At 41.0% G+C, this 26611-nt stretch overlaps 1 protein-coding gene across 17 annotated transcripts in view; it reads right to left on the minus strand.

The window, feature by feature from the left end:
* The window catches only part of KALRN (kalirin RhoGEF kinase), a 592295-nt gene that overhangs the window by 221188 nt on the left and 344496 nt on the right, over window positions 1-26611 (minus strand). For 12 of the 17 annotated variants that reach the window (XM_036219573.1, XM_036219569.1, XM_036219568.1 and 9 more), the window contains exons 17-25: window positions 23661-23879; window positions 20832-20981; window positions 17979-18093; window positions 14425-14540; window positions 13815-13937; window positions 5987-6169; window positions 4646-4764; window positions 1663-1729; window positions 636-745 (exon numbers count right to left, since the gene is read on the minus strand). In XM_036219573.1, the coding sequence (XP_036075466.1) occupies window positions 636-745; window positions 1663-1729; window positions 4646-4764; window positions 5987-6169; window positions 13815-13937; window positions 14425-14540; window positions 17979-18093; window positions 20832-20981; window positions 23661-23879 (1202 nt within the window). The remainder of the gene's footprint in view (window positions 1-635; window positions 746-1662; window positions 1730-4645; window positions 4765-5986; window positions 6170-13814; window positions 13938-14424; window positions 14541-17978; window positions 18094-20831; window positions 20982-23660; window positions 23880-26611) is intronic. The other 5 variants (XM_036219576.1, XM_036219571.1, XM_036219572.1 and 2 more) reach the window with 1 other exon arrangement.

The following is a 26611-nucleotide window of genomic DNA, read 5'->3' on the forward strand; positions in this document are numbered from 1 at the left end:
AACAGACAGGGTCAATTGATATTTTCCCTTATAAGCTGTCAAGAAATGTGTTCCATTAGGTATTTTAATCTATCATCTATCTGTCTGTCTGTCTGTCTGTCTGTCTATCTATCTATCTATCTATCTATCTATCTATCTATCTATCATCTATCTATCATCTATCATCTATCTATCTATGTTATTGTTTTGGTTGAGAGTAGGGATGATGGGATAGCTGGGGATGGAGGAAATACTCAGAGTGAAAGAAAACATCATTAGAATTTGAAACCTAAGGCCCACGAGGTAGACCAGTTAGCCTCAGATGAATTCTAATGTCAGGATCCCCCAGAGTTTTAATGAGGAGAAACTGCTTTTACTTCCTCAAAGCCTGGTTATCATCCTAACTAGATATGAAGATGTTGCTACTTAGGTCTCTTAAGACAACACTGCTGAATACTTCACCTTCCGCTAGGAAGTCTGGACAACGGTGGAAAAAGATGGGTGAGTGAGAAAGAAGTATGACAGTGACTAGCATAGAAAATCTACCACATAATAATTTACTGAGATTTACCAGTTTTGATTCATTTGTTGGGAAGCCCCGTTCTTGGGTATGGATGGCCCCAAGTGTGCTCCGCTGCCACCCGCCACAAACCTACTTGTTATGAAAATCGTAGATCTCCTGGATGTTGCCAAAGATGATATGCTCTTTATTAAGAATCCCAGGGGGAATCTCTTCCACACCACTGGTCATTTCCCACAGGTAGGTCTGTAAGACAACAACAGCTTTAGCATGCACAAGAACTGCCACGTGAACTACAGACAAAATAAACAGGCCTTCGAACTTGTGGGATAACACTCAGACTAGGAATGCATGTAGAGTGTAACAAGCGAGATGGGAAATAAGCAGAATGTAAAGGAAGAAAAGCTGAATGTTCTATTATCTTGAACCATTGCTAGGAAAACACATCCCAACCTTTAGCAGGAGCATAAACTCCACACTTTTCTTATGTCTTAAATGTGTACATGTCTGAGAGAGTGTCGTGGGGAGGATGCAGATTTAAGACTCAAGTTCACTGTGTCATGGTTTTTATTTTGAATTCCAGTATCATATATACATACATACATATTTATATGTGCGTGTGTGTGTGTGTGTATATATATATATAAAATATATATTTTTTATTTTGAATTCCAGTATCATATATATGTGTGTGTGTGTGTGTGTGTGTGTGTATGTGTGTGTGTGTGTGTATGTGTGTGTGTGTGTGTGTGTATATATAAAATATATATTTTTTATTTTGAATTCCAGTATCATATATATGTGTGTGTGTGTGTGTATATGTGTGTGTGTGTGTATATGTGTGTGTGTGTATATGTGTGTGTGTATATGTGTGTGTGTGTGTATGTGTGTGTGTGTGTGTGTGTGTGTGTGTGTATATATATATATATTTTTTTTTTTTTTTTTGCCGAGTCTAGCTTGAGTCTGAGAAAAGTTTCTTTTCAACAGTACTTTAAGCTCCTATACATTTAGTATTGACTCCAGGAGAAAGATTTCCCCTGGTTGGGTTTTATTTGGTGAGCTCTGGGAGAAGACGAAGAGCACTGTGCTCCTCTCAAAGATTTGACACTGGCAAGGATGCCATTTTTCTAATACAGCTATGAACTGATTACTGCAAGACTTACCTCTAAGCATTCGTGTAAGTCCCTCGCATAAGCCTTCTCTGTCTGGAGCAGCTCAGCCATAATGAATCTAGGAGGAGACACATGGGCTTTCAGCTGGTCAGAGATATAATACCTCCCTTTCTTCAAACTTCACTTTCCCACTCCAGCATTTATGACATTCTTGAATGTCCTATTTTTCTACTTTACAAAAATATGTCTCTTCACTTCCTTCAAAACTCTTTGCTTCTGAGTATTATCCTCTGAGTCCCTCTCGCTCTGATCATTTGCTCTGTGTCCCCTTGGAATGTTTGTGCTCAGCTAGTTCTCTATTTTCTCTCCCTTTTCCATCCCGGTTCTTCTATTTTGTGATTCTGTGCTGATATGTATGTGTTCTCAGTTGCACATGTGTGTTTGCATGTGTGCACAAGCATGCAGCACCGTTCACATCCATCCTCACCAACTAGATAGCTCGAATTTCAGCTTCCTACATTTCTCCTATAGGTCCCAGAACGACAATTTCTGTTTAGCAGAACTTTTGACTTACACCAAAACAGTTCCCAGTACCATAAATTAAACTAGGTTTAAAAGCTAAAAACAACATATGCCAAGACACCACCACCGAGACAGGGAGGTTAGCAAACTTATATCTATAAAGAGCCAGATGTATTTGTGGGTCATTCGGTCTGTGTCACAAGCACTCATCTTTGCTATTGTAGGGTGAAAGGAGCCACAGACAATATGTAAAAATATAAGTGTGGCTGTGTTCCTATATAACTTTATTTATAGATGCAAAATAATTTCATCTAATTTTCACATCACAAGGTATTATCCTTCTTTTGATATTTTTCAATCATTTAAAAATTTAGGAAAGAATTTTTAGCTTGAAGACTACATAAAACAGGTGGTTATTAACTAATGTTATTCCGATGAATTTACTTTAAAGAAAAATGGGTGGCGGGCCAGATTTGGCCTGTGGGTCATAGTTCACTGACCTCTGGCCTGGATCATCCTGTGCATTTTAAGACTATTTCTAATGGGGCTCGTTTACAGCACAGACTGGTATGCATGAAGCTGACTCTGCGATCACAAGCAAAGCACAAGTGAACAATGTTAACTGACTACTCTTCAGTCTCCTGTAGAGAGAAGCTTTTGCTATACATCTGCAAGGACAGGGCTCCCTTCCTCCTTGGCCCCTAAATAACACAATGTGCTGGGGCAGCTGTTAAGCTTATGAGTCTTGATTATGGTGTACTGGCTTCGTTTTTTTTCTCTCACCAATTTTTATTAGAAATGGTGCTTTCTAGTTGGCATGTGATATGTGATAATATCCAATTTAGCACAAAGTGTGTGTGTATATATATACACACACATATATATTTATCTAGCTTAGATTTTTCATGTCGATTTTTCATAGTAGTTCATAATGAAAACCCCTTTTTTCCAGGTGTTCCATCAGATGTAACTTTTGAGAAAGATTGTCTCCCTGTTGGAAATTTCACAAGAGATATTTAAATGAGCAGCATCTTTTCCTGAACCTCTATCATGGTGGAATTTTCCTTAAAGTAATACATTTTGTAGCAGTGGCTTTTATATTCAAATTATTAATTCAACAAATTCCCTTTTGCAGGAGTTAATTAGCCATTCCATTACTATTGTTACTCCATTGGTACAATGGAAAGTGTATGAGATTTGAAGTCAGGCAAACAGGAATTGGATTGTGACTAGAGGTAGAACTTTCTTCCCTAAGCCTCAGATTCCTTGTTTACAAAAGACCTGATCACACAGGATTGCTGCAAGGACTAAACAAGATTATGTGAGCAAAGTTTCTAATAGGTGTGTGGTACACAAGGAAAGAAAGAAAATCAGAAGGAATATGATCTGACATGCTTGGGAAAGTTTCCTTGAATTTACTACATTGAGTTTCTGGCATTCTTCTACCTTCTTCTCTATCTGCTTCCTTTGGTTTTGTGTCTTTCTTAGTAATTTAGCTCCATGACCCTCTACCCCATATTGTTTTATTTTTCCACACATCCATGACCATCCTCTGGCTCCCTGGTGTCCCAGAGCGAGCCCAGCAGGAAGATTTGGTCAAGTGTGGACTTCTCGTTTCCCTCCCTGTTAGAAGTTAAATTGTGCCCCCTCCCACCTCCCAGTTTCACATGTTGCGGTCCCAACTCTCTGTACCTCAGAATGGGACCTTATTTAGAAACAGTCATTGTGGATATAATTAGTGAAGATGAGGTCATATTAGAATAGGGCGGGCCCCCATTTCAAAATTACTGGTGTCCTTAAAAAAAGGGGGGAAATTTGGATATAGGCATATATTCAAGGCAAATGCCAGGTTAACATGAAGATGGCCATCTACAAGGCAAGGAGAAAGGCCTGGAACAACAGACCTTTCCCTTCCAACCCTAAGGAGGAATCGATGCTACGAACACCTTGATTTCAGATTTCTAGGCTGTGGACAATACATTCCTGTTCTTTAAACCATTCAATCTGTCGTACATTGTTACAGCAACCCAGAAAAACTAACACACTTCCTAGAAACACAAGCTCTGACTTCGCAGACCAGCTTCAGTTTCTTCAGCTCCATGGGATATGTGGTCCTTCTCTATTTTGATAAAATTAACTACATAGGCCTTCTTAATCTTAAGATACACTATTTTTTTTTTCCAGCATCACTCAAAAGGAATCTGTCAAAATATTCTTCATAAAGCCCTTGCAAGATCTCTGCATATGTGTAACTGTGTCAAACACTAATATAAAGAGAGCAGAATGGTCATGAAATGGTTTGAAAGGTTGATGTTATTCATTGTTTCTACTATCCAATGCCCTACAGCTCCTGACTGGTATGAAATGTGGGTGGAAGCAACATGTATATCCATTCTAACCTCTGCAGGTGGTTATGAGGACATATTAATATGTCAAAAAGGACAGGTGGCAGTGAAAGTCAAGCTCAGTGATGAGGAGCCTGCTAGTTGGACAGAAGCTCCCCCAAACATACTCTTTCTTCCGGGCAGACTTCCGTTTCTCTTCATTGACTTCATGGTTGGCGTCCCGCAGCTTGACCTCACGATCTGAAAGGCTTGCTGGGATGATGTCCAGCTCCAGGTCCTTGTTATCCTGCACGAAGAGATCACAGAGGTCACCCTGGAGATGCTTTGGGAAACAACTCATCAGAGTTGGGGAAGGTGATGAATGAGAAAAATAGAGAAAGATATAATGGAGATAATATTTTTATAAATAACAGAGATATAAAATGTTCAGGTCAAATGTTCAGGGCTAATATCCACAGCAAGGAAAAACAATAAACACATTTGATGATTAGTGTGATATTTCCCCAAGGACTTTGATCTGATTAAAATCTCTCTCTCTCTCTCACACACACACACACACACACACAAATTAGTCCAAGCCACACACACACACAAATTAGTCCAAGATGATTTATTACTCATTAAAATATGTGTGAAACAGAAACACATAAAGACATAAGAAAACTTTCATTTGGCAAGGGAAAATAATAAAAGCAATTTGTTTTCAATTTAAATAAGCAACATACCTTGGAAATAGAAAGTTAAATGATAAAACAATTACTGAATTTTCTAAATGCCCATCCTTGATTATTTCAACCACTGTTTTGTATTTATATAGGATGGAAACCTCTAGGAAAAAAATCTCATAGGTTAAAGCCTACGGGAGACATTAATTCTTGCAATTTTAGTGGTCTGGCCTTTTCACTTTCAAGTCTGCTCTGCTTCAGAGCATGAGCCTATTTAAAGATTTAAGAATTACAAGATCTAGGATTAAATTGCCAGCCCATTTTTAGCCCTTAATTTATAGGTCACTGACCCCTATTATACAGAAGAGATTAAAAGTCAGTCTTCCCTTGCTTCGGGCAAATAGTACCTCTTTTCAGTTGAAATGTGAAATAGCCTTTGCACAAATTGCATCCCTTATTCTTGAAAGAGCATGATTGTACATACTGAGGACTCTAATAATTTGCTGATTAACATAATTGGGTGGAAGATGGTACTAATGAAGTCAAGATAAAAGGTTTAGTCCTCAAAGTCAACAGTTAACTCTACACAGAGAAAAATTATTCTGTAGCCATCGGCTCCACCCCTAGCCAGCCAATTTTCAACATATATAGCACCAATCATAGGGCAGCGGCTCAGCAAGATCCATCCCTCCACTAGGAAAACTACACAAGGTAAGTGCTTTGGGTGTCTATAGCTCAGAAAGACTTCTCTGGAAACCCAGCTTCCTTCCACAGCAGTGAGAGCAGTAGTAGTGAGGGAGAAGAGAAAAGAGGGTGCCCCGGCTGGCCATCCTCCATACCCACCTCGGTGTTGACTCCTAGGGCTTTCTCCAGGGAGTACCGGTACTTCCCCATCCTCAAGGAGAAGTCTCTGTAATGCTTGTCCACTGTGGTCACCCATTTCCTGATCTCTGTGGCATGAATGTGGCCTTTTTCCACAAAGCTATCGGCCAGCTGAATCAGAAGCTTCACCTTCTCCTTTGTTTGCTGCCCCAAAAGACGGTCATAAGTTACTAGCTTACATTTACTCTCATGGCCCTTACCCCAACTCCCTTTTTTTTTTTTTAATTCACATCAGGCCATAGATATCTCATAGCCAGACTGCTTGGGTTTATATCCCAGCCCTATCACTTACTAGCTAGAAGGCCTTAAACAAATTACTTAAACCCTCTGTGCCTGAGTTCCTTTACCTGCTATGATCCCCAAAATAGAGATTGTAATAGTACCAACATCGTAACGTTGTTGTGAGCACGACATGAGTTGGCAATGCAGAATGCTTAGAATGGTGTCTGGAACACAGCGCTCACAGTAAGGGCTCGGTGAACAGTACATGTTAGCCAACATGAGTATTGATGTAAGAATCTCTTATATTGCTTAGTACTTTATCAGTTTACAGAGCATGGTAATGTCACATTTGAGACTCATCTGAGTCTTAAAGCATCCCTAGGAGGTAGGTGGAGGGAGGTGACGTGGGTCTCTTTTAAAACCACAGATGAAAAAAAAAAAAACGAAGGCTTAGAGAGGCTTAGGGCTTGTTTAAGTTTATACTGCCCATGAGTGACAGAGCCTGTTGGCATCTGTTCCATAGTAGCTAGTTCTCTCCTTTAACCGTAGTGGCTTAAAGTACACTTTGTAAATATCAGATAAGGTGGCACATGTCAGGATCTAGTGAAATCCAACTAGCAGATTTAAGAGTAAACTCTTTCCTTTCACCACCAAGATCCTGTCTCTCATAAGTGGGAGCTCTGATAAACATTGGGTTAATTTCATTTCTAGCAAGAGTTTGTTCAAGAGTTTGTTCTACTCTGTCCACACTACTATGCAGAATGCTGTGAGGCCAGATTAGGGGTTAAAAAAAAAAGGGAAAAAAGATACCATTTTCCCCGAACATTCTGTATCTCTAGAAGGGACAAGTTTTCACAGAGAGTAGTTAAATAACTCAGGGCATTATGTAATGGAATGTCAAAATGAGAAGTATGTATAGTTAACACTACAGAAATTTTAAAACAGGAAAAAAGATACAGGCGGGCCGGCGCTGGCAGAAAAGGTCTCATGGGAGAGGTCGGACTTGTGTTGGGTAAGATATGGAAATGGAAGGGATGTTCGAACAAGTAAACACTTGCTCATCTTTTATCTTAAGTTTGGATTTTAAAACTCTAAAATGTAAGCAAAAACTCATAGACACAGACAACAGTATGGTGGTTACCAGAGGAAAAGAGGGTGAGGGGGTAGGAAAGGGTAAAGGGGGTCAAATAGATGGTGACAGAAGGAGATCTGATTTTGGGTTGTGAACACACAATGCCATATACAAATGATATATTATAGAATGTACACTTGAGATGCATATAATGTTATCAACCAGTGTTACCTCAATACATGTAATAAAATAAAAATATGTATCAGTGAAGTCTAATAGATTTTAAGAGAAAGGGAAGAATATTTAAATAGTATTTTGGACTGGAGGAAAGTATGTATAAGGTTTGGATCATGCTACAACCTCGAGAACTGAGAAAACCATGCAGAAAATCACTGGAAGAAGAGTAGAAAGACAGAAGAGTCTTTCTCGCCCCCTTGCTTTTCCCTTACCTTTCCAGACTTCCTATAGCCCAGTGCCTGTTACTGACCCTCCCAAGAAATGTCAGAGAAGCAAAAAGAGAGGACCTCGCCTGCCGCACAACTGGGGTGACTTAGGGTACAGCTCTCCAGCAACTCACTCAACACATGTGAGTCTCTCCTGGCTCAGGACAGTGGGCTGATACCCAGGCCTGGGAGACAAGGGGCCAAAAGAGCCCTGGTGTGAAGAAAAGAAAGCAGGCATGACGATAGGAGAAACATCTCCTTGGTCACGAAAAGGCTCAGAATTAGTAGTGGTGAAAATTGGCTGAGAAAAAAAGTACCTGGTATCCTAAGGGCTTCTATTTCATTGCATTTAGAAATTTTTTCCCTGAAAACATTTTTTTTTTTTTTTTGGTTTGCTATTTACTTACAACAGAGACTAATTTTTGCAGCTATAATCAAGAAATCCATTTTTATGTAAGGTCTTGGAAATACATATTTATTCTCTGTTCTCAGTAAGGAGACTTTGGCATGAGGTGGAGTTTTAATAAACAGCTGGTAGCAGTAGCCCTATTAGTGAAAATTTTATCTTGAAACATCAAAACTGTGATTCAGAGTCAACAAGGAGAATGGCTTTTGACCACGGGTATTCCGGGTACGTGTGGAATCTGGGAGAGCAAACAGACCATAAAATGGTCAATCTAGACAAGCCCTTCCCCATGTGCCCTCACCTACATCTGTAACTGCCGCCACTGCTCTCCATGGACCCTAAACTCCAGCCATATCGAACCTCACATGCCCCTCGTGCTGTCATGAGTGGCTCCTACTCATCCTTGTTTTCAACCCAATGGCCCTCTTTCATCTCTTCTTCTCTCAAGAAACCAATGGGTGATACCCCAGTGTTCCCACAGTACCACATATATGCCTGTACTTGAGCATCTATGACACTGAATTATAGACTGAATTCCTAAAAAATAAGTGTTATATCTCATTCATTTGTATCTCCAACATCTAGAAAACAGTAGGCATACCATAAATGTTGAATAAATGAATGAGCAAATGAGTGAGTAAATCTTGGGAGGTGTGTAAAGCTAGACCAGTAAGAGTCAAGGGTTTATACTGGGAAGAATTAGATGATAAATTTGGCCCACGAACTGGACACCAAACATCCCCACAGCTGAGAGCAGTCTGAAATGATTTCTTATACATGGGTGACTCTGGTGGCATCATGCGACCTGCCAACCGCTTGGCCGCAGCTGATGAGATAAGAGGTACAAACTTGTCCCATGAGGGAAGCCCATTAATATGTAGTCAGTTACTTATGAGTTGTCCTGTCCTAAAAGCTCTGTCTAAACAATGACAGAGGCAATATGCTGGGTCAGTTGAGGTGAGTTCTCTGGTAATATGAAGTGTGGAGACAGGGAACTGGGTAGCTGGTTGTAGAGGAGAAGTGAAAATGTAGTCAGCAGAGAGGAGAAGAGAAGCAGAATGATGCTACTATGTCCCTGATCCCCTGCAATGAGACGACCAGATAATGTGGCTGCTGGAACTGCCCTTAGTCTTGGGTGACATCCCAGTTTTCATCCCCATAAATATAGACTACACCACATTTCTTGCTTTTCCCATAAGGCTGAGTCATTCAGCTTTTCTTGGGCTGCTATAGGCATACGATATCTTTTCCCCTTCATAACTTGAGCCAGTTTGAAACTCAAATCTGGCCACCAAAAGAGAGTAACTTACAAAGACTGATAAAGTGGGAGACAGATTGTAAAGGTTCTTGATTGTTAGGTTCAAAAGTCTGGACATGATCCTGTGAACAAAAGGGAGTCTTTGGGAAATATGACTTATTTGGGCCTAGAAATTTAGAACTGACATCTCACTTATCTTGGACTTAATGTGCTCCCTTAATGTATGTTCTGCCAGTTCCACTTTGAATTCTATGTTAGCTGCTGGAAAAAGACAGAGGAAAAAAAAAAAAAGAAGGGTTCAGTAACTCTTTTATTTTTCTTTCTTTTCCTTCCTTTGATCAGTTAGTAGTATATCATCTTCTCCTACTTGGTGAGCCTTACTCTGAACACAGGTTTTAAAAGCTCTTTTGGTATCTTCAGCACATTTCATAAGTCTTTAGGATTTAGTCTTATTGGTATTTCTCTTATAATCTCATTATAGTCTTCTAATTTGCCTTTCATTGCTGATATTCCTTGTATTTATTAATACATTGTTTGCAGAAATGAACCCACTGAGCTCCTTGTTCTCTTGTGATATATCTTCATATGCACCACACAGGGGAGAGTTTGTCATTATATATGAACAAATGAACCTTTCAAAAATATCCATCACACTTAAGAGTCTCAGAAGTAGAATTATGCCCATCTTTTATCAGAACTATTTAGATTCTACTTTTCTCAGTCTAAAGTGCCTATATAACATGCTCAGTGTTCCCTTTCCCCACAATCTAAATTCCAAGACATATATTAGTTTAGCTAAGGCTCCAGTAACTTTCATTATCACTTAATTCTCTTTTGTTAATAAGAATTAAGCCCAGTTTATCTCATAGCTTCTTTCACTTTCAGAGATAAACCTACCAGTTTAAAAAAGTGGTTTTTCAACATCATTACTCACAGGAAAATGTAAAAAAAAACCACAATCATACCACTTCATACCCTCCAGGATAACTATATAAAAAATAATAACAAGTATTGGGAAGGATGTAGAGAAGTCAAAACCCTCACTGGTGGGAATGTGAAATCATACAGTCACTGTGGCAAAGCAGTTTGGCAGTTCCTCAAAAAGTTAAACATAGTCATCATCTGACTCAGCCATTTCACTCCCAGGGACCAAAGAGGATTGAAAACTTATTTCCACACCAAAATTCGTACACGAATGTTCACGGCAACATTATTTAAGTAGCCCAAAACCAAAAACAACTTAAATGTCCATTCACTAATGAATAAACAAAATGTGGTATATCCATAAAACAAAATATTATTCAATCATTAAAAGGAATGAAGTACTGATACATTCTACAACATGACTGAATCTTGAAAACATGCTATGTGAAAGAAGCCAGATGTAAAAGACTACATATTATATAATTCTATTATTTCACTTACATGAAATGTCCAGAATAGACATATCCATAGAAATAGAAAGTAGATTAGTGGCCGCCAGGGGCTGAGGGGAGGAGGAGATGGGGAGTGACTGCTAAAGGGAGCGGGGTTTGTTTCTAAGATGCTGAAAATATTTTGGGACTAGACAGTGGCAATGGTTGCACAACCTGGTGAATAATACTTAAAACCACTGAACTGTAAAATATTAAAAAACAAAAAGAATTTTTTTAAAAACGGTTGCTTTTAGAAGAAATGGAGTTCTTCCAGATGTCCAGATCATTAAGCTTTCCTATCACTGTGTGCCTTGACCCCTCATATATTTGAAACCCACTATAGGAAAATATCTTCTAACTGGATTGTCCCCAGCATACCACAACAAGAAATTTTATTTTCTTTTTATCCTCACTATCTTGTCTTGATTTTATTTTATTCTTACCTTTGTGGATTACTATATGGAAAGTACTTTTTTTTTTTATGTTCAGCCTTTCTTTTACTTGATCTGTTTCTTTGGAGAAGAGTATAATAATTCAATATACTCTGTGGCCATATTTGATCATGAGATCCACCATATTTTGTTTTCTTGTGGTAAATTCAATTTGGTTTCCATTTAACATTAATTTTATTGGTTATAAGGATTAAATCCAAAGATGGCTGATTAAAGGAGGTTTGTTTCTGGGAAATGGGACGGGGTGGGTAGGATGCTATTGCTTTTCAACAGCAGTTCCTCAGCTGGATTATTATCCTGTAGATATTCTAATAACAGATAGTCCTGAGACTTGGAACATGATGGGAGAATGAAATCCCATTAACGGAAATAGTTAAGAGGGAGAAATAGCAGAGAGAGCCAAAGTAAAGAAGTCGTATTAAATACAGATGTTGGGGAGTCATTTCTCAAGCCTACCCAAATTTCTTTTTTCCATTACATTCACATCAATCCATAAGATACAGTCAGGTAAATGAATAATGCATGGTTCTTGTCCTTTGGGATTGCAATGGCTCATACAGAAGATACCACTGCACAAGATTACTAGAGAACAAGACAGTCCACACCAGCGGCCTTAAGGGTGTGCAGACAACGAGGGCTGTGGTGCAGGGATGCGCCCAATCATATTCTAGCATGTAGGCAGGATCCAGAGAAGTTACTTAAGTGGAAAGGTGGGAGCTTTTAAAAAGTATACACTAGAGAGGAGAAAGGATATTCTGCGTGGAGAAAAGGTATGGAAAAGATACAGAGGCAAGAAAGTGTATTATGTATCTCTCGAAGGGTAAGGCAATACAACCATCCAGCTGGAACAAAAATTCACATAAAAGAATAACTGAAGATAAGCTGAGGCAGCAAGCTGGCCCAGATGTGGAAGGTGTTGAGTGTTGGCCTGATGGCTTTGGAGAATCATTAAAGTTCTTGATCTGGGTGGTAATGTGACCACAGTAGTGTTTTAAAGATGAACAGCAATGAAGAGCAGATGGACTGGAAGGAAGGAAAGGCCAAAAGCATGGGAACCAATTAGGGTGGTAACAAGGTGAGTAGAAAAGAGGAGAAAGGTAGGAAGAAGACAGTAAAGGAAGAATGAACTGAACTGGCTGATTCTCCACATTTCCTCTTTGGTTATGGACAGATCCTAATCCTAGGAGTAGGAACACCAGTGGAGCTGATACTATTCAGCTTAACGGTTCATTATTGACACTATTTGGAGCAGGGCAGATAGATGCAAAGTGGGTAATTCAAAAGCCATCTTTATTTGGATTTGAAAAGGGTTCCGTGCACCTGCCACCTTCCCGGTGCTGTTTGATCTAGCTGTATCAAAATGAGTCTCTTATCTGAACTGACAGCTTTTCACACTGGGTGATAAGACCCAAAGGCTCATAGGGATGCAGGGGAAGGCCCCCCACTATCAAGAGTTCATAATAGAGGGTCTGTAGATAACCACTTCTGAATTATCAGCTCAGGAATGAAACTAGGGGCTTCATTTGTCACAGCAAAGAAGACGGACATTCATTATTGTGTCAGAGGGATCTCTGGGTAGGGCAGGCATTAGTATGTTCCCCCGCTGATGCCCATAAAACCAGCTCTCATCCAGGGAAGTGCATCTGGCACATGTGGAAGTGATGCCAAGAAGGGTTCCTCCATGGCGGGGAGCCCAGAGTGACGGGCAAGGACACTGCAAAGAGGGAGTTCAGACGGGTCGGCTTTTTATTCAAACCCAAGATTCCTCAGACCAAATCGTGGCTGTGAAAACAGATGAAAATGAGATTTCCTCCCACTACCGCATTCTCTGCCTCAGCATGAATGGGGGTGTTAGGGTGTGGGGTATGTGTACCGGTGCATGTTTTGGTCCCCAGAGACCCAAGTCTGGCTCATTTGCGGGTCTGAGGCCAGATGGAAGTACCATTGAACCTTGAACAACATGGGTTTGAACTGTGTAAGTCCACTTATATGGGGACTTAAAATTAACTGTAGTCAGCTCAGGAAATAAACTCCCCTGCTTTGTAATCCCACCCATAGCTATTGGCCTTTCTTTCCTATTGGTGAATTTCTCAAACTATTCAAATGCCAAGAACATGTGGCTAGGTGCAGATGTTCATATATACAATGTGCATTTCACATGAATTCACCTCTTTGCCTCATTTGGTCTGAAGAAATATATCATATTCTAGAACCTGGAGCAAAGACGAGTATCTGAAAGCACAGTATATAGAACCTGACTTCCTGCACACAGGAGTCTCCTCTGTGGTCTCTCCAGTGGAGGTATGTGTTGAGAGGTAATATTCACACAGATGCTCTTCCCAGCTGCTGCAATTCTTCGGGTATCTGGGTTTCAGAGTAGACAGTCCTACCTTTGCTTCCCTCCGTGACACTGCGGGTAAGCATTTCTGCATAGAGAGGCTGTCCTCCCTCTCAAAATGTAAAGCTGGCCAGACTGGGGAGTGCTGGGTAGATTTGGGGAGGACTCCGGGATGCTCCTTACCTTGGCGGGCACCCTGAATTCCCCATATTCTTTCAGCAGTTCCTGAGTCTCCTCTGTGGTCTCTCCAGTGGAGGTATGTGTTGAGAGGTAATATTCACCTGTTTCTTGGATCCAGTCCAGTGCCTGTGGGAGGAAATCACCCACCAAGCCCCGCAAAAGCCAGTGTCAGTAGGAAAACATGCCATGCTACCAAAAAGGCTGTGGTCTAGGGCTGCGTGACAGACCCAGGAAATGATGGCATGAGTCAATCGGCATGTAGCTTAGAAGCTGATTCTTTGAATAAGCCTTTCCCTATTAGATTGAGAATGTCCCACCAGCCAAGAAAGTGTCTGGTCCATTAGACCAGCTCAGTATCATTGTGAATGACTTCGGGGCAATCTGTCCCCAGAATATCCTCCCGACTCCTGGTCCCAAATGCTGAATAGACTGCTTAGTAAAGGCTGGATGACTGGTAAGGGACAGCCTGTTCATTTTCCACACTTCATCCCCACCTCCCACCTCTACTCTGCCTGCTGCGATGACTCTTTTCTGGATGTCCCAGGTGTTGGTCATTGTGGCCACTGTGTAGTCCCTAGAACTGAGGCAAAGCCAGGGAAAGTTCTGATCATACCTGCTTGGCGCTGCGCTCAAACACCACATATTGCTGGCACTGGTCTAACCGCCGCTTCTTCAAGGTCCAGAAGTGCAGGACGCGATTCTCCCTCTGTAAGAGCTCACTCAGGATGGCTGCAGGGCAGAGTAGATGAGCGCTGGTCACAGGAAGGAAGGCACTGAACAAATCTGACCAGCCACTTTGGCTCCACATCCCAGGAGCCAGAAAACTGTGACCTTCAAGCCTCCTCATGGGACTAATTCAGACATCAGAAGCAAGAGAGCAAAAGCTTGGTCCTGAGAGAATTTCCCAGAGGCGAGCAAGATGGGGGAGACTAGCGGGGAGAGCCTGTTGATGAGGTTCCATCAATATTAACAGGGGAAGAGTATGTCCCCAGGGTGACTTAAAAGTGACTCTGATTCTTTTTACACCACAACTAGTCCTTGATGGGAAGAGACCATAGGAAGTGTCAGTCCCTAAAATAACAACTAACCCGATAGGCCCCTGGAGCCTACAAGAGTGGACAGACTTGACAGGGATCCCAGCCGTTCTTAAGGAGTTCTAGGAGACAGCGGGAGGGAACAGCAGCATGAGGGCTGGTGGAGCTGCGTGGATAAACCATGTCATATGCCACACTCACTGTCCTGCACACAGCACTTAAACAGCAGAGCTTCAATATTAAAACTTTTAAATTATGGGCAGAGGGAAGCTGTGTTGGAATTGTGGCCACATGGAATCATGTCTCTAGGCCCACACTTCCATGGTGTTTTGGATCCAATCTTAAGAAAAGCTGAAAGCTGATCTCTCGTTACCTCTACTGATGTTAAATGTGAGAATATGAACGAATCATGTGGCATCACAGTGGGCCACGGTGGATGTTTGTCCAGGCCACTTCCCTCCCTACTCCTCCTGCTGCTTCAGGAGCCGCTGACGACACGGATAGATTTCCTAAGTGTTGTAACAGTATGTTCTATGCTTGAAGCAAACAAATGTATTTTGTATTGTGTCTGCTCCCTCTTTTGCTAATTATATACCAATAAAATACACAATTATGATGATATGAAAAATTAATATTTATCAGCCCTCACTATGTAGCAGACACATATTTTCACAATACCTCATGATGCATGCACCAGTATTATCTCTGCAGGCTTCGAGAAGACAGGTAACCTGCCCAGGGTCATTCAGATAGAAAGGGGTGGAGCTGTTTGACTTCAAAACCTGAGTCCTTAGCTACTGTGGTCTCCAGGACTATGCAAGCCGTAACACACAAGTTACTGTGCTCTGCAAAAAGGTCACAACCCAAACTGCAGTGCTTATACTTCTCAGACTCAAAAGTTTTTGTTGATTTTGTGTACTTTTAATGTTCCATGGAAGTTCGATTCTCTAAGGACAAAATCTGTCTCTCCTCCTTTTGGCTGAAAGCTTTTATAAGTCCCAATTATTCACTTCTCCCTATATCTCTGCCTTTGTCCTATAGCTTTTTAGTTCCTCCCCAAAGAGATGAACTGTACTTTCTCATCCCAGCCTCAAGCCTGGCCATGTGACTTGCTTTGATAAATGAGTTAACAGATACCACGCATGCAGGGGCTTGAAATGTGCTTGTGCACTGACACTATCCCCTGTATCTCTGCCATCAACACTATAAGAAGTTCTGGGTAACCACTGCCCCTTCGGGCAAGGTCCCAGAATTAATACACGTGGGACAAATGAGAACCCAACCTGCAGTGAAGGAGCCAAGCCAGCTAGACTTGCAGCTTGAGCAGAAGCTCAGCCAAGACGGCCAAGCCGGCTGAAACCTAGGCAACACACACTCATTTGAACAATAAATGCTTACAATTGTATACTGCTGAATTTTTTGGTTGTTATGCACCAATAATTGCTCCTGTAACACGAACTTAAAATAAGTGGCACTGGCTTTGAGTCCAGGCAGCAGGTGGAAAGGAAACAGATAAAGGAGAGACTATCAGTCTCTGCTCAGAGAAGCTTCAATTGGGCAGATGAGTGAGAACCTGTGTTTCCTTCTGTCTTTCTGTTCCCAGTCAGAGCTTTACTCATTGCAGCTCCCTCTACGGTGGCTGAAAGAATCAACCCAGATCAGGCAAAAGTCCTAGAGTTTCAGGTTTCATTTTCCCGTTTCTTGAAAGCTTTCGCATGGGCAACGGCCTGCCCCCGCGAAGGTAGAGTGTGCCCTGCTCTCCCTATGTGCCTGCGACTCAGCACACTCAGGCGCAGGCTGAACGTGTGCTCTCGGCAGGCAACCGGCCTCACCCAAGCTGCCACCTGTATTTAAGTCAGAAAACGTGCTTTGAAATTTGCAGGAAGGGGAGGGTGACATAATGTCAGCCACCTACAGGGTCGCTCCACCACAAATAGTAACACATCTGGAAAAGGAATCCTGCTTCCCTCTTCTCTGTAGGAAATTTTGTTTCTTAAATTTCATTCTTCCCTTTGGCCTCTGATTCACTCACATCCTGAGTTCTCTGAGCCGGCCTGACTGGGGGCTCCTCCTAAAGCAGATCAGCACCTCCAGCCTTCTGCCCTGCAGCTCTCTCAGCCTGCCCCCACACCTCTCTCCAAGCCAGTTTCCTGCCTTCCCTGGCCTGGGTCTCCAGCGCTCTTTTTCTCTGCTCTGTCAAGATGACATTTGTTAAATTCCATTCCCACTCCAAGGCTTATTTCTTCATGGTCCAGAGTTAGCAATTCCACCATTAATCCTTTAAGCTTAATTTGGTCAACTAATAAGCAGTTTTTAAAGGTTACTGATTTTTTTTCATACAATTATAGACTTTACAGAATTAAGAGATATTAAAGATTATCTAGATCAGTACTTATCTAAATTTTATGTGCACACAGACCATCTGCTTGGCTTGAGATATGGGGAGCTCTTGCCAAAATGTAGGTTCTGACTCAGTAGGTTTTACTGGGGCTTGAGATTCCGTGTTTCTTACAAGCTCCTGAGTAATATCAGTGCATTGATCTTGGTACCACATTGTGAGCAGCAAGAGTCTAGATACCCCTTTTCATTTTTAAATAAGAAGGCTGAAGTTTTAAAAGCCTAAGCAATAATTCAGCCAGGATCAGAACGTGGTTTTATGATTCTCATTCCCAGGCTGTATGATAGCCTAGTACTGTACTGTTCATTAAGTTAGCCACATTGGCTATTTACATTTAAATTGATGAATATTCAATAGAAGTAAAAATTTAGTTCCTCGGTTGCACTAGGCTCACTTCAAGCGCTCAAGAGCCATATGTGACCAGTGGCTACTATACTACGCAGCACAGATACAGACCATTTCTGTTATTTCAGAAAATTCTATTGCACAGTGCTGCTCTAGACACTAAGATAAATAAAAAAGTTTTGGGGAAAATTCATCTTCATTTTTCCATTCCAAATCTTGATGCATGTTAAAAAAATTTCCCATGAATCACTCCAGGCCATGCTATTCCACATCAGACTCTTTCTTATCCCAGGAGAAGAACCAAGACATCTGAGATTTCATGAAGGCCAGGTGCACAGCCCCTGGTCCATGCTGCTGAAGTGGCTCGTGGCCAGCAGGTCTCACACTGACCTTTCACTTGCTGCTCAGGTCCCCGAGTATGGCTGGCAGCGCTGGGCATACTGACGTTATTCCTGTGGATGTACTTGAGAAACACCTCAGCATTCCGCCGCGCCAGGGTGCAGGCCTGAGGGAGAAAAAGGTGTGAAGCCCCACACATGAGGTCTGGTCCAACAGGTGCATGGGATCCCAGATACTGGAGAAGGAGCTTCTGGAGCTCTGGGTGAGCCGAGGCCACTTCTGGTTCATGGACACTTCCATTCTAATGCAGGAGCCTTATGCTTTTATTGAGTTAAGAATTACTCCCCGTGCCTCTCCCGTTTCCATCACAGATAAAAATCAGAAACCAGCCATCCCTTGACTACTATACGTTGAGTCAGTATTACTAACGTTCTCTCTCTGGCTGGTTTTCTTCTGCCACTAGAATGCCTTTTATATATGACCAATGGTGTAAGTCACCTTCACATTAGTTTAATTTAGACTTGGGAAAGCAAATTTGGGAAACAAACCTATTAACCATACATTCCAAATCTAAGTGGATATTACCCACATTTAAAAATGTATTTGTCCATCAAATCAATCCTCACTCACCTCAACAATACTAATAAACATCCTATTGCTCTATCTTAAGGAAAAAGAACTACTACCCCCTTTAGGGCTTGCAGTAGCAGTGGGTGGCAGAGAGGACAGGTCTGTTCCATGACATTGTTTACAGGGAGGAAACTGAGACCCAGACAGGACAAGAGTCATAAAGCAAGTTGGGGCTAGAATCTGGGTCTACCAATGGTCTTACTAGTTTCTCTCAAGACCACAGGTGTTCTGAATTTCTTTTAAAAGCATTTTTTTTTTCCTGATTGTAGAAGTAAAGTAGTCCACTAATTTTTAATCCACAGTTTTCAGAATTAAATTATCTTTGGACAAAATTGCTAAATTTTAAAACCTTTTGACACTTAGCTTCTACAAATTATATAGCAAAAAAAAAATGTTGTATTAGTAACAATGGCTTCTGAGAGGTCTGGTAAAAGACTGCTGGTGGGTCCATCCAGAGGCCCATGAATTTAACAGCTGGATGGTGGTCCAAAGCTAAGAAATGCAAAATAGATCAACTGATGCACACAAATGGAGAGCTCCGGGTCCCATGGATTGGGCATTTAGCTCACACAACAATAGGGAGTTTCTCAACTATGGTTTTAGGCACACAAGGAAAACATCAGACCAGAACATTTCTCTTTTCCTGCTTCAAAATAAACATTTAATTTTATGAAGAAATACCTATATATCTCTCTTTAAAATCTTTGACATGCTCCACTTAAGCTGTTTTGTTTTAAATTTTGTTTTATAATACAGAAGACTTTAAAAATCATCTTAAGCTCTGTATAGAAGAATTTCTATTAAATCTCATCAGTAAGAGCCAATTACTAAGGGTTCTGATTGAATTCAGGTGCAGACACCAGATAGATGGGAGGAGGGCAGGGAGAGGCCATATTAAAAATAGAATAAAAATAAAATAAAATTCATAGAGGTGGTCAAGTACAGAATATCCCTAATAAAAGAAAGGCAGTTAATTGTAGAATCGTGGAAAATCAGTGGTAACATGTCAGGGTATAAAAATTCTCTTTTGTACTTTCAGAAACCTGAGAGGAAAGAATTTGAGAGTAAATGGAGTCCTTAGATAAGTTTTAAGACAGAAGACTCTGTCAAAGAGAAGATCAAAGGCGGGAGGAAAGGTTTGGAGGGCTTCCCACAATAGCTGAAAGCCTCCTGTGCAGAGCAAGCCTGTACTTCCTCCCTGGGAAGTTAGGGCTCTACATTCATTGCAGCATTATTCACGGTGGCAAAGACATGAAAACAACTGAAGTGCCCTTTGATAGATGATTGGATAAAGAAGAGATGGTACATATATGGTAAAAACTTGGCTATAAGAAAAGACGAAATACTGCCATTTGTGACAACATGGATGGATCTTGAAAATGTCATGCTAAATGAAATAAGTCAGGAAGAAACAGTCAAGAACCATATGATCTCACTCATATGTGGGATATAAAACTGAAAGCAACGAAGGAACACGACAAACAAACAAACGAAAACTCACAGACACAGATAACAGTAAGGTGGTTACCAGAGGGAAAGGGGGTGGAAGGAGGGAGAAAAGAGTAGAGAAGGACAGATATATGGTGATGGAAGGAGATGTGACTTTGGATGGTGAACACACAGTGCAATATACAAATGATATGTCATTGAATTGTACACTCAATTGTAAACCTATATAATTTTATTAGCCAGTGTCACCCCAATAAATTTAATTTAAAACAAACAAAATAAGGTATTTCTCTCTTTATACGGTAGAATGAACAGTGTTACATTTATTGGTAATTGATAATTGTCAGCCTGATAAATAAATAAATAAGGTGTCTAAATTTATTTTTTTAATTCTTGCCCTAAATTTTACATTATCCATTTACAAAAGATTTTTTAAAATATTGTTTTATATTTAGAGTTATATATTTCAATTAAAAATATTTTTATCAACCAAAAATAACTAAGTGAAAGCATTTTTCTCAATTAACTTCAGTGGGATTTCAGGATATTTGAACATGGCACCAATAGTAATGCTTATTCTAATTGCCTAAGTGTACAAAAAGTGCTGAGAGAAAGAAATAATATTTGAAGTAGGGCCTTTCAACCTTTCAAATTAAGTAGTCAATACCTTCCTACAAATGCCTCCTTTTAAGTAAGAAGTTAGAAAAAACAGGGTTATGGAAAGCCCACATGATGCAGTGTGCTTGACAGAGTAGGGGCAGGTAGGAGAGAAAAAGAAAGAGGAGGAGGAGAGGGAAGAAGGCAGAAAGAATAAAGTGCTCTGACCTTAAGAAAGGCCTCCTTTTGTTCCAAATGTTTACTGATGAGTGGAATGACGTGGTCAATCTCTGCTCCTGGTCCCAGCTTATCTCGTCCACCACACCAGTCCTCATCTCTCCGGTATTCTTGCTCTAAGCTCTCCAAGACACTACAGACCTAATGAATCACAGGGGAAAAGACTCAGCAAATTAGTTGGTTGGGAAGTATTTTATGAGGACCTTCAGTTGAGAGAACCTTGCACAGGTGCACAATTTTTTATTCTAAGTTCAGTTTGTATACATCTAGAGTATGCAGTACCCCTGGGACATGCAAGAGAAGTCCAGGAGGCATCTGATGAGAATCCAGCATCTGGAGCTTGAGAGACAGATTATGATTGAGATATCAATTTTGGAATCATCTTCTGACAGTTGCTGTCTTAAGCTATGGGATTGATGAAATCACCTAGGGATAGTATGTAGAGTGAAAGAGATAGCAAGACTGGTAATTTGGGGGTTTTAAAGTGTTTTTAATATATTATATTTTATAATATATACCTGTGAATTAGGTAGTATAAATAAATGAGGTTTGGGGAAGATGCTAGGATTGCCTAACCAGGGCAGCTTAGTGCCGGCGCCTAGGGCAGGATGCAGGCAATAGACACTTATATTCCAAAACTTGCCTTTGATAGGCTCTGATTACTTTCTTAGCTATGGGGAGAGCAGCTGTAAGTATCCTTGGCCTCCCCTGAGTTAGTCATCCCTTTTGATGAAGAGTACGATGTTGACTAGTATATTTATTGAGTTATGCACTGAGGTGAAAGAAGTCCCAGGCAGAACACTCTCTGAGCCAACAAGCTTCTCATGTCATGAGAGGCCTGTCCCTGGACTCCAGCTGACTTCTCTAGCACTGCCCACCTCTCCTTATGCAAGGCATGAAAGCATTTACAAGGCTCACATCTTGAGAGAAATTATAGGCATTTAAAAATTTTAGGAAAAAAAGTACTCAACACTTGTCCCGTGAGAGTACTGAACTTAAAATCAATCAGTTTGGAAGCTGAAAAGATTATCAAGCAAAAATCCTTTAATTTAATATGCAGAGAAACAGAAATCTAAAGAGATAAAGTGACATTTGGCAAAGTCATTTCAGGGTCAAATTTCCTGACTCTTAATCTACTGCTCTGTCCCTTTCAACATCTTGATCCATCTCAAATTAAAATTTGTGTATGATAGTAGACAGAGATCAATCCTCATTTTTATATGAATATTTAGCTGTCCAGTATCACTTGTTTAAAAGACTTTACTTATTAAATTGCTTTGTCAAAAATGAACTGACTGTATATATGTGGGTCTGTTTCTGGAGCCTCTGTTCTGATCCATTGTGTCTCACACCAATACCATTCTGTTTTGATCACTGCGGCTTAAGAGTAAGTCTCAAAATCAGTTGGTGTAATTCCTTCAACTTTGCTCTTTTTTCAAGATTGTTTTGGCTACTCTAGGTTCTTTTGCATTTCCTTGTAAATCTTAGAATCAGTATATCAATTATTATTTTAAAAAGCTTGCTGGGATTTTATTGAGATTGCGCTGAATTTAGAGATCAACAGGGGAAGTTCTTTATCATCTTAATCTGCTGCCCCCATTTCCGTGGCCATTGAAGGCATCATATCTCTGAAACAACAGAAGAAAGAACTGAGAAAAGGTGTAGAGACTGCACACTGGCTGCAGGGCCCTTAGACAAACATGTTATATTTGCTCCGAGATACTTTCCCATGGTCCCTGTAAGTTACCCAGAAGAGAACGGTTCTGTGATCCATCTCTACTAGGGGGCAATTGGAATGAGGAAAGTATTTTACATTGAATAACATAACTCCTGTTTTAAGTCTCCACTTCATGAAAGGAAGTCCCTAACATCACCCAAATCATTTAAAAATCCTCTTACCCCTTGTGCATATTGCAGTACAGATGTAACGGTAATGGGTCTGCATCTCTATGGCCCTGCTGAATATTTCCTGCCTTTTCTCCTACAGCTGTACCATCTTATTAGTTAGGCTCATAGTTCTCCACTGACAGATGGAGCTGTGTTTCCTCCATTAGACTGAGAGCTGCCTGAGTAAGAGAGCTATATGTTTTTCCAGCAATGCATAGTGCCTGATTGTGGTGGATTAGATTTTTGTTTGGCAAATTGTCACTCTCCTCTCCTAATCTCCATAGGAGGCATATACTTCCCTGCTTCATTAATATTGCTTGACCACATGACTTGTTTTGGCCAAAAGGATGTTAGAGCATGTGACACAAGCGGAAACTTGAAATGTACTTGCACAGTAGATTTTGGGCTCTTGCACACTTGCCTTTCACCATAAATGTGCCTCAAGTAGCTGCTGGTCAAAGAGGATGAGAGACATGGAAATAGAACTAGACCCAGTCTGCAGCTTCGAGCCAGTTGTATCAAGCTCAGCCAAGACCAGCTGAACTTGAGGTACTAAAGCAAAAAAAAATTAAAAAGCTTATTGTTTTTATACCAGAGAGTTTTGGGGTGATTTGTTATACAGTATTTTGTGGCAACAGCTGACTGATACCACTCCAACTAGCTTTCTGCATACAACCCCCCAATTTCTATTTCAACAGCTAGATCCAATGAGTTTGAGAAATTTATAAGAAACAAATCACATGGTCCACTTCTATAATGAAAAGTGTTATAAGGAAGCCAACTGTGTTGTTTCCACAAATCATTCTTCTACTCTCAAAGGTTAGTTCCAAGAGGACTGGCTTCTATGGTAGATACTGCAGATTTTGCAGTGTGAGGCAGAAAATAATCCTCCATCAGTCTCATTCCTAGACATCCAATAGCCCTTTGCCTCACCTGTTCAGAGGTTTTGTAAAAGGCCACAGAGGCGTTGACCAGTTTTAGCCGGTCTTCCATCTTCAGCATGAGCTGCTGCCAGTGGAGAGCCACCTTCTCAGCACACTCCCGGATGGCGTCTGCATCGTAGTGGCCAGCCTGGAGTAGAGCCTCTGCTTTCTGCTGTACCTGCAGGGCGCTCTGGTGCGTCTTCTGCAAGGAAGTGGCATGAAAGAGGGACTGGGCACAAGGGGAGGAGAGAGAGGTCCATGGGAACAACCCAGGCGTGGTACGGGAGGGGGTGGAGTGAGGCGTGAGTGGAAAGATGCAGAAAAGTTAAAGAGCTTTAAATGACTGATTCAAACATTTTGTCATGATTACTAAATACATCACTGTTTTTAAAGCATATTTTTAAAAAGAATATCATACATTTTCATTAACTAATCACTCAGGTCTCTAACTTCTGTCCACACTCCTTTCCCTTCTACTTGTATTACTCTGGGTTTTAAAGACTTTTCAGTTTCTATGGCAGAGGAACAGTAGTTGTGTATAAACCTGCTCCCTGATTGGTCTATACATTAGTTAAATTTCCTTTTCAAATCTAGTCATAAAATTGTTCATCATCATGTGTTTTCAAAGGAGGATATTGCTGCGGTCCCATTTTACAGATCAAATAAACATACAACATAAAAAAAATCATGTAACACAATTCTGAGCCAACAATGTAATCATTTTAAACACTAATAATCAACTTAGGAGAAGGAATAAATTTGTCACATTAATAAAGCAAAAGAGAAGCATCTCACACCATCCCTTAGTGATCTCACCAAGAAAGAGCAGTAGACAATTTAGCTCAACACATAATTCCACATCATTTGTGTTTGCCTTTAGAATCATATATATGTAATATATATGTGTGTGTATATATATATTTTCGTATTCAGGCTAAATGTGGTGGCTTGGAGTCTATGAGTTTATATTAACTGTAGAGGTGGGGAGACCAGGCTGGAGGACTGGGTGGCAGGGAGAGAGCCTACTAGGATTAAAATTTGTTAAAATAAAATACTGATGTGGATAAATCATATGACTTCAAAGAGGTAATATTATCCCAGCTTCAACTGCTGGGATCATTTCAACCCAATGACATAGTACTAATTTGGCCTTTGCACTTTTAGGAAAGTATAGCTTGCTGGCAGTGAAAGTGAGCAGCTAAAAGATCAATAACTTATTCCAGAATTATTTCTGCCCTTCTTCTTGGGCAGCAGCGCCAGACAGTCACCAAGAGCAAGTTCACTCTGCACTCTGTGAGTGTGAGTACAGCCTCCCTCCTTTTCACCTCTACCTCCCCTCTCACCCTCATCCCAGATGGCAGTCCCCACAGTCCTATGTATTCTTCCCAGTCTGTCAAGCACTTCCTGGCTTCCCTGTTTCCTGAATCTGTACTCAGTGTTAGTTATGTTAGCACGACCTCTCCTAGCAACCTAGACTCTTTAATTCCCTTGCTTTGCCACTGGGTCAGCCTGCAATCCTGGTGACCACATCAGCACTTGGGTTCCTCATTGCTGAAAGCAGCTAGAAAAAGTAATGGGCAGAAATGATCTACTGTAAATCTCTGGTTTCATTCTCTGTTTTACTTGTTTGCACCATTTTCTTCTTCTGTCTCCTAAATGCAGAGGTACCCCACGGTCCATCCTCGGTTTTTGCTGGTCTGCAGAGCTCTCATCTGTTCTCTTGGCTTCTATTATTTCCTCTCTGTAAATGACTCCCCAGTCTATATCTCTTCACTGACACCTGACCCTCATCTTCAATTGTCTTTGGATCTGAGGGTGAGCTGCCCGCCACACCTATCACCTAGGTCAGCAGCACCAATTTGGTCGATCTGTCTGCCCATGTTAGTCACTTACAAATATGCATTATCAGTAGAAGAGTGAGAGAGCTTCTTCGACAGGAGGAACCCTCGCCAATGAATGCAGGTAGCTTTACTGCCCTATCAGAGCCTCCACCTTCCTCCCAGACATTTCCTCAGGTTTCATATCTATAACTAAACTCCTCCCCCATCTAAAAGTCTTCTCATGGCATTATGCCATTCTCTTGGTGGCCCCTTCTCACTAGCACCTAACTATAATCTCATCGTCATCCTTGCCTGCTGTTCAGCACTCGCCTCTTCATACCCAGGCTGCTGTGGTGGTCACCTAGCTGTACTCTTGCCTTCCATTTTCAATCCATCCAACCCATCCCTTACATTTCTGACAGATTAATTCTCTGTAATAGGAACTGCTTGGATTAAGTGACTTCGTGCATCCTTTGCAGCTCTAAAAATCTAGTTTTATGCTACAAACTTCTTTTCTCAATTCGAAAGCCTTCAGGACTTCCCTCATTGTTATGAAATGAAGCCCAAACTTTAGAGGATGTCATCAGATGCTTCTCTCGATGAGGCCCTAACTACTTCCATGCTGCTATCATGCACTATTCCCTTACAAAATCCTCTGAAAACACACCATGCATGTTCTTGTGTTTGCTAGCTTCATTCCTCCTGCCTTTAACGAACACCTTTTAGCCTCTCCCCATCTATGCCCTAGTCTTCCTTTGAAGCTCAGCTCAAGTCCAACCTCCTTGAAAGAGGCCCTTTCAGACAGCTTGAGGCTCACTAAAAACTACCCTCTTCTGAACTACAACACTCATCTAATGCTTGGCTGATTCTCTATACTTAGACAGTGAGACTCTCAAGGCAAGAAACTCTCACGGCAAGGACTATTTTAAAAAGCACTTGAATTGCTGTCGTTTAATCAAGTGTGCACTCTGGTAGGCACTGCGCTTATGCATATTTTTGCTAGTCCTCATGACACTACTACAAGGTGAATATTACTATTCCCACTTCACGGGTTAAGAAATGAAGGCTCGGGCTTATTAAAAAGCATACAATCAAGGAACAAGATTCAGGTTTGACCTGTTTCCCAAACCTATGTCCTTTT

Source organism: Rousettus aegyptiacus, unplaced genomic scaffold, assembly GCF_014176215.1.
Source record: "Rousettus aegyptiacus isolate mRouAeg1 unplaced genomic scaffold, mRouAeg1.p scaffold_m13_p_4, whole genome shotgun sequence".
NCBI classification, from domain to species: Eukaryota; Metazoa; Chordata; class Mammalia; order Chiroptera; family Pteropodidae; genus Rousettus; species Rousettus aegyptiacus.